The sequence below is a fragment of the Brassica napus genome, chromosome A10 (assembly GCF_020379485.1).
Source record: "Brassica napus cultivar Da-Ae chromosome A10, Da-Ae, whole genome shotgun sequence".
NCBI classification, from domain to species: domain Eukaryota; kingdom Viridiplantae; phylum Streptophyta; class Magnoliopsida; order Brassicales; family Brassicaceae; genus Brassica; species Brassica napus.
In genome coordinates, this window is record NC_063443.1 from 10,085,788 (window position 1) to 10,096,802 (window position 11,015).

At 37.7% G+C, this 11,015-nt stretch overlaps 2 protein-coding genes across 4 annotated transcripts; one reads left to right on the forward strand and one right to left on the reverse strand.

Annotated features, from left to right (window-relative positions):
• Positions 1-1,936: 1,936 nt before the first annotated feature.
• Positions 1,937-4,627, forward strand: LOC106371409. 3 transcript variants are annotated; one of them, XM_013811476.3, is made up of 2 exons: positions 1,937-2,180; positions 3,164-4,627. In XM_013811476.3, exon 2 carries the CDS (start codon positions 3,186-3,188, stop codon positions 4,374-4,376), a length of 1,191 nt encoding a protein of 396 aa, XP_013666930.1. In that variant the 5' UTR covers positions 1,937-2,180; positions 3,164-3,185; the 3' UTR covers positions 4,377-4,627. The 3 variants fall into 3 exon arrangements, with proteins under 3 accessions (XP_013666930.1, XP_013666931.1, XP_013666929.1); XM_013811477.3 differs by lacking the exon at positions 1,937-2,180 and adding an exon at positions 2,302-2,553; XM_013811475.3 differs by lacking the exon at positions 1,937-2,180 and adding an exon at positions 2,307-2,684.
• Positions 4,628-4,924: 297 nt separating this feature from the next.
• LOC106371408 (protein TORNADO 1-like) lies at positions 4,925-9,662 on the reverse strand. Its single transcript, XM_013811474.3, has 2 exons — positions 6,494-9,662; positions 4,925-6,422 (listed from the first exon to the last, which is right to left on the reverse strand). The coding sequence occupies exons 1-2, from the start codon at positions 9,245-9,247 to the stop codon at positions 5,058-5,060; spliced, it is 4,119 nt and encodes a 1,372-aa protein (XP_013666928.1). The 5' UTR covers positions 9,248-9,662; the 3' UTR covers positions 4,925-5,057.
• Positions 9,663-11,015: the final 1,353 nt, after the last annotated feature.

The window sequence follows — 11,015 nt, forward strand, 5'->3', positions numbered from 1 at the left end:
CTAAAAAAGAAGACTAATTCTATACTTTAATACCAAGATTATTTTCTGAAATTTCATTTTTATGAAATCGCTATGAATATAAAAAAATATTTCGTTTGAAGTTTTGTGAATATTTTCTTTAACATACATTTTAATTGTTTAATATAAAAGGGGAAATAAAAAACAGATAAACTTAAATTTTGTTAGTTTTGGAGATACATTTCCTTGAATCCAAACAAAAACATTAGAAGTTATTATTATTAAAATCGACTATCCACACACTTTTCCGCGCATCGCGCGGAGAAAGAATCTAGTAATTTGTAATTAGGAGACAATGTCGATTTGTACGTTAAAGAAATAGGAATTTAAGATTTTAAGCAACTAAAAGAGTAGGCACCGAGATGATAGTGACATTTTTATGTTATAATATCACCAATTATAGTTTGAAAATTTTGGCATCAAAACATATAATAATTGTCAAAAGAAAAAGGCTAATAATAAACAATGATATTTATTTAAGCAACAAAAAACAATGATATTTATATTATACATGAATAATGTCAATATACAAAAAAGTAGAAAAACACCACTTTTGGATCTTTTTTTATCATTTTCAACTTTCTTGTGGGTTCTACACATCTTCAAGAAATTTCAAAGTTTTAAATACCATATCTAACTTTAACATGTGTAGTGATGCATTCATATCCACTCATTTTTTTCAAGTTCAAACACAATATTTTATGTAGTCATTCAATTTAATAATACTCTTTTTTTCCAACATAATAATACTCTTTACATACACAATATAATATACAAATATCTGTTTTCCTAATTCTAAAACATATTATGGACATGGGCTGACCCATTTACAAATCACAACAATATAAACCATAATAATCCAACACTCAGCTAAATCTCTGGCCAGACCCAATATAAAATGTTGATCGATTCAAATTTATATAAATAAACATAACAATGATACTTAATTGTAATAGTTTGGTAATACATTTAATATTATTTGATAATCTCATTTTTTTTTGTAATATTTTTATATTTTAATTTATTGTGTTCATTGCAAAGTTTGATTTTCATTATAAAAATTAATGTAATGATAGGTACGAAATTGCATTAACCATAACTGCTATATTCTAAAAAAGAAGACTAATTCTATACTTTAATACCAAGATTATTTTCTGAAATTTCATTTTTATGAAATCGCTATGAATATAAAAAAATATTTCGTTTGAAGTTTTGTGAATATTTTCTTTAACATACATTTTAATTGTTTAATATAAAAGGGGAAATAAAAAACAGATAAACTTAAATTTTGTTAGTTTTGGAGATACATTTCCTTGAATCCAAACAAAAACATTAGAAGTTATTATTATTAAAATCGACTATCCACACACTTTTCCGCGCATCGCGCGGAGAAAGAATCTAGTAATTTGTAATTAAGAGACAATGTCGATTTGTACGTTAAAGAAATAGGAATTTAAGATTTTAAGCAACTAAAAGAGTAGGCACCGAGATGATAGTGACATTTTTATGTTATAATATCACCAATTATAGTTTGAAAATTTTGGCATCAAAACATATAATAATTGTCAAAAGAAAAAGGCTAATAATAAACAATGATATTTATTTAAGCAACAAAAAACAATGATATTTATATTATACATGAATAATGTCAATATACAAAAAAGTAGAAAAACACCACTTTTGGATCTTTTTTTATCATTTTCAACTTTCTTGTGGGTTCTACACATCTTCAAGAAATTTCAAAGTTTTAAATACCATATCTAACTTTAACATGTGTAGTGATGCATTCATATCCACTCATTTTTCAAAAAGAAAAATAATATTTTTGTGTATACATAGTTGGAAAAATTATAAATACACTTTTTCAGAAATTCTATAATTATTTTTAAATAATCATGTTAATAAAAGTCTACAGTCTGCAAAATTGTATTTAGAGGAAAAAAAAGAAAAAAGAAATGATTAGAGAACATGTGAGAATAGCACTTGATGATATGCTTTGCTAGAAACTGATGAGTGGGCCCCGAAGCCCATTTGCTACGAATAGAAAAAAAAAGAAGAAGCTAAAACGCTGTCCTCTATCTATCCTTTCTATCAGGAGGAAGACTCCATTAACGCTTTTGCCAGCAAAAAGCTCAGACCTTTCCTTCTTCCTAAACAGCTCTGTAAGTGATATCATCCTTGTGAAGTATTATTGTAAATCTTTTCAATCTTTTTTTTTTGTCTTTAATGGTCTCATGGAAAAGCTTATAGCTTTCAATTATACCCTTTTTTTTTGTTCACAGCCGAAACAGTTGAATTTTATGTAAATAAGGCTATGTCCCACTTTTCTTAGTGGTCCGCCATTGAAGTGACTGTGCCAAACCCTAATCTTATCTCTCTCTCTCTTTCCGCCGACCCTAAAAAATTTCAACTTAATAACAGTTTTTGCATTTAAGTCTCTGTTTGAAAATTCTCAATGTTGTTTTGTAACTTTCTCATGTAAACTCACATGCTTGTTGCTATTTCAATCATATTCTTACACGACTACAACTACGAGTTTGTCCTTTTACTCTCTTTTTCATTTGTTTTAATAAGTTTCTCTTTTTGGGTTGCTCTGTTAGAGAAAATCAGCTGCCTTCTTCTCTTCTCTCTCTAGTTGCAGATCATAGCTTTGTTGTGGGTTTAAGGCAAGTTTTGTTTTAAGTGATTAACCCCTTTTATGTTTTGTGTTGAGTGCGAACTGTAGCATGCTTTGTTTTGAGTTAGGATCGAGCAAGAAAATCTTTAAACTTTCAGTTAGGATCAGTAAGAAAAAAGTCCATTGCTTTGTTATATGAAACTGCTCATGAGTTGTTTGACTTGGTTAGAGTTTTGAAAGACTTTGTACCTGTAGTACCTCTAGTTTTCGAATTTTCTTTCTTGTTGAATTTGTTTATCTGAAATTGATCTTTGGATTTTGGCTGTGTATATTCTTGATGAGTCCATCTCGAAGAGAGTTTGTTTCATTGTTCTTGAAGTTGTGGAATAGCCTTTTTGCATGCTAGAAGATAATATTTAAACGCCATCGCTTGGGGAAATAAAATTATTGATCATGAACACATACTTCACTTTATGTCTCTTCTGGATATGCAAGTTGCTGTTTACTAATGGACCTTTATGTTTGCAGGACTGATTCTTAGGGTTTTGCAATGGACTCTCCACAATCTGTTGTTTCACCATTCAAGATTGGTGAGTCCGAGAAGGAGAAGTCAACTTCTGTGCAGAGCTCTGGAAACCGATCAAACGGCATCAAAACCAATGGAAAAGATTCCGACCTTGTTGTTGGTACTCTTGAGGTTCATGTGCATCAGGCAAGGGATATACATAACATTTGTATATACCACAAGCAAGACGTTTATGCCAAGCTTTGCCTTACGAGTGATCCTGAAAACGCTGTCTCCACCAAAATCATCAACGGCGGTGGGAGGGATCCGGTTTTTGATGACAAAGTTAAGCTTGATGTCAGGGTTCTGGAGGAGACTTCTCTCAAGTGTGAGATTTACATGATGAGCAGGGTGAGGAACTATCTCGAAGACCAGCTGCTTGGTTTTACTCTGGTTCCTATGTCGGAACTGCTCTTCAAGAATGGGCAACTCGAGAAAGAGTTCGCTCTTTCTTCCTCTGATCTGTACCATTCGCCAGCTGGTTTTGTTCAGTTGTCTCTCTCCTACAATGGATCCTACCCTGAAGTGATGGCGTTTCCCACTATGCCTTCATCTGTTTCTGTTGATGAAGCTACCAAGAATCCACAAGGGTCTGAATCACTTCCTGGTGAATTGGATAAGATAGAGTTTCCAGATCCTAATGTCGCTAATGAAAACGAGAAGATGGTTTCCGAGTATTTTGGCATCTCCTGTTCTACTATCGACTCAGAAACTTGTGACAGCTTGGTTACTTCTGATACTGAGAATCATGTAACCAACTCTGTCACTTCTGTACTGAAGCAAGATTCACCTGAGATCAGTAATGCAGCAAATGAAGCTGCTTCTCCTCACGCTTCAGCTCACTCTGCAACAGAAACACCAAACCATGATCATCTCAACTCCAAAGCGGATTCTCAGGAGGAGTCGGAGAGCGAGGCTTCCAAAGAGAAGACTGTGAAACCCATCTTCAGTGTGGGGGTTGAGCAAGAGTCAAAGGTAGTGCAGCAGGATATAGTGGACATGTACATGAAAAGCATGCAACAGTTTACTGATTCACTGGCTAAGATGAAGCTTCCTCTGGACATTGATAGCCCAACAATATCAGAGAATTCAAGCTCTGACTCTCAGAAGCTGCCAACACCAAAGAGCAGCAACAACGGATCTCGTGTGTACTATGGGAGCAGGGCTTTCTTCTGAGCATATCTGTTTTACCAAGTTCAGAGGAAAGAACTCTCAGGTCACTCACTCCTAGACTTTTACTAATGAAGAAAGACTAATCTCCTAATAATGTACTGTTTGATGTTGTATCTCCCATCTGGTCATCTTGATGTTTTAGTTGATGTGAAATTATTATTATTATTATGTATTACCAGTCTCCTTTGTACTATATGAACCATGTCCTCATCATATGAACCTATGCTGCCTAATCAATGTTTGTTTAACATCCACAATAATCTATAAAGCTTAGTGATCGTTGATCAAAAAAAAAAAGCATAGTGATCAATGCCAAAGATTGCTTAATTATTCGTACAATCACTGTCACTCTAGGGACCCCATTTATCTTTTGTGACCATCAAGAGGAGGTCCGGTCCCATAGGTGGGGGAGAGGGGCAAGGAATCCAATGATTCAGCTTTCTCAAAAAAATCTTAACAAATGTTCTCTGGTTAGTTGAAGTGTCTTTTTCATAGGATCTTGAGATGATGCTTTTCTGTCTGTACCATTGGGGTAATAAGGAATAAGGGAATGCAAACAGTGATATTGGTAAAGATTTAAATATCATCATTCATCATACGGTAACAACAAACGATGAAAATGGTTGACTAATTAAATTACTTTCTTTTACATTTTTTTGTAGCTAGCTAGCAAGCAAGCAAGCATTAGAGGGGAACTTGGATCACTTCATTAGCTCTAGTGATCATATGCCGTTTGCAGATCCAGGCAATGGACCCATCGTCTCTGTATCTAACTCTCCACAGGCCAAACTTCTCTGCAATGTCCTTCCCAGTTGAGCAGTTCTGTTCCCTCAAGTAATCAATGAGCCACTGTTGAGCTGCTCTTTGCTCTTGCTCCTGGATATCTCTATCTCTACCTCGGTTCCTACCCAACGCAGCAGCGACCCCTACGGCTCCTGCAGCTCCAGCCGCTCCAGCCATGACAGATGGGGTGGCTAGGTGAGCGATTGCGTGGCCCAAGTCAGGTATCATGTGTCCCATCCCAGCTGCCCAGTTTGCTCCAATCCTCAGGGCGAAAGTCACAAGTGTCATGAAGCCTGTCATGTATGGAGCCAAGCACTTGACAGCGCGGTTGTCTATCTGCATCACATCACATCCAAGCTGATCTTCTACAACGTGCATCTCCCTTCTGAACTCGCATAACATGTGTATCCTTAGAGAAACCATGCCAGGAACTATTGATGTGATGAGTCTTCTCCCGTAGTTCTCTGGTGTGATGAAGTAAAACATGTTTGGAACTTTTCTTTCATCCATCTGGACATTGTAATTGACAAGGTAATCCACTTTGTGATGAAGCTGGATCAGAAGCCTGTGCTCGTAGTATCTCAGTCCTTGGATCTCTTGCTTCAGGTCTCGTATCTCTTGCTCGATAATCTTGAGCCTCCGAAGTACTGCTTCCACACCCTTAGCTATTCCACCGAAACTAGGATCGACGTTTTCCAGCTCATTGGTCACAGGCACTGCTTCAGGATCATCCTCGGTGGGAACTTGTAGTTCTTGGGCTAAGATGTGCAGATCATGGTACCTTCTTTGCAATACTTGTCTGAAATCATCATCAGAGAGGAGGTCCCGGGCTAAATCAAATCCAGCTTTTAGAACAGTCTTACCTGAATCTACAACAGAGTCCCATGTGTGTTGATAGTCATACATAACCTCCGCAGGAACTGATGATAACGCTTCTTTTAGCCTCTGGAGGGAAACGAACTGGCTTTGTCGGAACCGGGGTGGAGTGAAGTCCTGAACGCATTGTGGTCTTATGATGTGCTCAAGGAGGATTACACCGTGGCAGCTGTTCTGGATAGCCGGGATGACTAGCTGGTTAATGAGCCTCAAAGTTTCTGTCAAGCTCTTTGTTGAACAAGCAAGAACATCAATGTAATCTCCCAACTGTCCTCCAAGCTCCACTCTAATATTAATGCCTTGGATCGTTATATCGATGAGGTACTTCTCAAGGCTATAAGTAGCCCCGTGTTGGTTCTTCAGTTCCATGATTCTGTTGTGAAGATTCACCTGTATGAACAATCAGTAAGTTTGCGTTCTAAAGAGATGAAAGAAACAAAAGAATTTTATTAAGCCCTTACCTGTAAACGAGGGAAGAATCCAGCTGTGAGGAACATGTGACTTGAATCATCACACAGGAGATGCCTTCCTGAATAAACACAGTCTTGTGCGTTGTTTATCTGCCATTTCTGAGTCTTTCCTCTGCCATCTTCTAGAATCGATGGGACTAACAATGAAGAGTCTGGACTAGAAGGATCTTCTTCATAGCAAAGTTCTAATTTCTTCATTAGCCGCACAAGATCACACACATCCAAGTGCTCAAGTACCTTTGAGGTCTTCCCTGGAATAGGACTCTGCAAACTACTTTTCAAAATCTTCTCCATCTCTTTCTTGCTGACAAAACCGTTCCTTTGCTTTCTTGAATCAAGCTTTATCAACTGAGCAAGAACCTCCCCACAAAACCATTCGTAGTCTAGTATCAAAACCTCACACTCATCAAAGTAAATCACCTCTCCTGTTTGGTGAAGGCAAGTGGCTATGGCTCGCCGTCTCGTCTCCACAGTCTCAGTGTTCTCGTTGCGAGACTGTACTCTCAGGGAAGGAACTTTGTATTGGCAAAGGTCTCCAAAGGCCTTCCATCTCATAACAGGTCTGTTTGAATTCTCTGATCTCCAGTCTGATAAGAGCTGTACCATATCATTGCAAAGCTGATAAACCCGGGGAACTCTCTGAAGGATGGCTTTGCTTGACGTCCTAATATGATTTGTGAGTGAACTAACCGAAGGAGATGATCTTGCATCAACTGTGAACACTGTCGGAAAGAAATCCACCGAATCTTGAAACTTACCTCTCACTCTCTCGATAGAACCCACAGTTGCCTGAAAGCTTTCTGATTGCTGGTTGGTTTTCTCCGAGTGCGTGAGCACAACTGTGACGTTTGGTTTCATGCATTGTTGAACCGCTTTTCTCGAGTTGGTAACGATGAACCTAAGCCAGTACTGAAGCTCTCCTTCTACTTCCGCTGGTGTTTTCGGTTCCTTGTTGCTCGGTTTCTTGAACAAGCTCAATACGATCAAGAAGAGACACGGGCTGGGGAACATAAGATCATGAAGAGCGTAGAACTCGTGCTGCCCCGCGAGATTCCACATCGAGATCTTCGTTCCCTCCTCCATTAACGTCTTTATTTTCATCCCACCAGCTGTCTTAACAGCTTGCTCCACAGGGTTCATCAAAGTTCTCACATTCTCCACGTATGAGAAGCCAGAAGCAGAGAAACTTTGCATTATAGAGTTGCATAGCGTTGTCTTGCCTGCATAGTCTTGTCCACAGAGGAAAGCTCTAACGCTCTTTGGCTTAGTAAGCGGCATGTCCCTGAATGAATCCGTCTCTGCTTCATCTACATTCCTACCATTGTGTCCCAGCTTCTGATCTATCTCATCTGCTTTCCCTGAGGCTTGAAGCGGAGTCCTATCTAAATCAATCTCCTCAATCAATGGATTAACCTGTAACGTCTCGGTGATTGCCTCCAAGACTCTATCACCTCTTACACCTTTGCAGCCTTGTAACGAAACCCGTCTTAAAGAAGCGTTCTTCTGCAAGCTCTTGAAGATGTGCACGAAGTCATCAGGCCCCAGGCTAGCGTCGTCGTGGATCCCGAGATGAACCACGGTCTCGTTTGTTGTTACCATCTTCAAAATGGCGGTGAGTCCATCTCTTCCAATCTTGGTCTTGGACCCTCCAAAGACGAGTGTCTTAAGCGTGATGTTGGCTTGTAACTGCAGAGCAGAGAATCTACTCAACGGACAAAGCAGATCCGCGACGCCAATGCTCCCGAATCGGTTCCCATCAACGTACAAACTCTGCAAGCTCCTGTTCTTGAAAAGTCCAGCTGCAACATAGACAACGGCCTTGTCTTTAAGACCGGTCTTGGAGAGTTTCACTTCTCTAAGAGTCCTGTTCTGCTCAAGAACCCATCTGAACTCCTTCGCCCACCGCGAGTTCAGCGTGGCACCCGTCATGTCTAGAGACCTAACCGTTGTGTTCATCCCCAACGCTGCAGCGACTCTGCAAGAGCCAAAAGTGTCGATCTGGTAAAGCCTGAGAGCGTTGCTCTCAGGCAAGAACTCAACCACCTTTGAGGTTCTGTCTCTTCTGTGGTCTCCACTCCACACGTGAACCTCCGTCTCTCTGTTCCTAGCCAACACGGAAGATATCAATGGCGTGGCGGTGAGGGGACTTGAGTCGAATATGGAGAAAAGTTTCAAACTTGAGTTGGTTTCGATCATCTTCGAGAGCTCTTCAGCTCCTTTAGACCCAATCGAGTCTTCCCAAATCTGCAACTCCTCTAAGGAGTCGTTTACTTGGAGAGCCGAAGCTAGAAGCGTAGCTCCTCTGCTTCCAATCCTCGACTCTGAGAACATAATCTCTCTCAGCGAACTGTTTCTTCTCAGAATCTCCGAGAGCTCGTTCAGACATTGTTCGTTAAGCCTGTTCTTTCTGAAAGCCACCTGCTTTATCGTGGAGGCGTTGTCGAGGAGCAAGCCAAGGCTCTGTAATAACTCAATGTCCCACGAGATTCCTTCGAACTCCAAGTTCCTGAGAGAGGTCTGGGTCTCTAGAGACGTTGCTAGCTCGATGAAGATCTGGGAAAGCGAAGCGAGGTTGTCTCTGGTGACGTTGATGTTCATGGAGGTGTCTGTGAGTAGCTGACAATGCGTGGTTTTGCCGGAGGAGGAGGAGAAAGATAGGGTTTGAAGAAGGTTGAAGTGTGGGTCTCTGATTGCTTGAATGAACCATGAAAGATCTTTGAAGGTTTGGTCTGTCTCGGACGCCATCTTTGGACAGGAGACTGAGAAAATGAGGAAAGGTAAAGTGGGAAACGGAAATCTGGTACTAATGTTCTTTGTTGTTTCTTTTCAAAACTTTATTACACAAACAAATCTTGATACTATAATGGTGAGTTTGAAAATGATGGGTCACTTTTGTTTTTACTAACTTGGGTGATTTTAAAATGTAATAATATTGACCATATCGTGAAATTGTTAAGTTGTTGTCTTGTAATGTGTTCTTTTTTGCTACATAAAAATAAAATTTCCTAGATATGTGAAAAAATCAACTATTATGAATCAATAAAAATCACCTAAAATATTATGTATATTGAAATGGAGAAAGTAGTTATTACATAGTTATAATTACTAGATAATTTTCATAATGAACCATCATAACAGATAGTTATTGCAATACCATCATATATATAACTAGTTTTAGTAAATAGTTCAGGCTGGAAAGAGAAAGCTAACCAATCAAGGTTCAAAGACATTTTACTACATTTCATCTTGCGATCATGTGCCTATGAGGTCATGTATTGAATATTCCAATAGAGGATTCTTCCATAACTTGCACCTTCTCTTGGAGATTATTTTGAGTTTTTAATAAATTTAAAATACTTATAGATTAATCAGAATAAATGACAAAATTAATATCAATAAAAGCCCTAAACATCATATTAAATACAGATTATTATTTAACACTAGCTGCGTAAGTAAATAATTTAATCAGTTTTCAATAGTCAATACACCTAAACTTATTAGCTTAGAATCTTAGAATTCAGTACACCAAATTTTGTCAAAGAGCATTCATACACCTAATCTTTTTATGAACTGGTTAATACTGGCACCAACATTCAATTCACCTGATCTTTGGTACCAACATTCAATACACCTAGACTTATTAGCTTTTAAATACACCTAATTTTGTTAAAAAAAACTGTTAAATTTTTGAGGTAAGAAAGTGACTATTCATATATTTAGGACAAAATTACTTAAAAATTGAAAACGTCACGTACAAATATTTTGGAGAAGGAGGTCAAAAAGTCGCAAAAGGTCCGGACAGACTCTTGTTAGTGGGACATGCATGCTTTGTATCTAGTGTCTACTGCATTGCATAAATCTTAGAATATATTTCACGATTTGTGTGAACACTCACAAGAAAAAAAAACCCAATATTTTTATCAAAAAAAAAAAACCCAATATACTAATGGAAGAGCGGGATAAGTGCAGTTCTCCCGCACTGCATTCACCATTCACCATTTTCTGTTTGCAAAAACAGTTCAAGTGGGACATCTGCATGCAGTTCAATATTTTTTATCTTTTTGAGGAAAAAGCAGGAAATCTGCATGCAGATCTCACCCGCCAACATTTGGTGGTGTTGATCTGTTTTTTTTGTTTGGTTAATAAATATTTTTGTTATAACACATAACTTTAAAAATATATTTATCTAGTTTTATGAATACAATATTTTTATTTTATTTTATTTACAACTTGAACAATACAAAATTATCATTCTTTACTTATTATTTTTTGTCATATAATTTTTAATTTTTATAAATAAAAAAATAAAAAAGTATAAGTATCTTATAAAACATTTACAAGCATTTCGGCTGATCCTATAACATCTAAGATATTTGTTTAGATATCTAAGTGTCATTTTTATTGTTTTAATATATGATATATAGTTTTGAACTGATTTTGTCATTCATAATTTATAATTAATTATTTGATCTGGTTTTCTCCTGCATGATTCGCTTGATCTGCACTTGTCCCG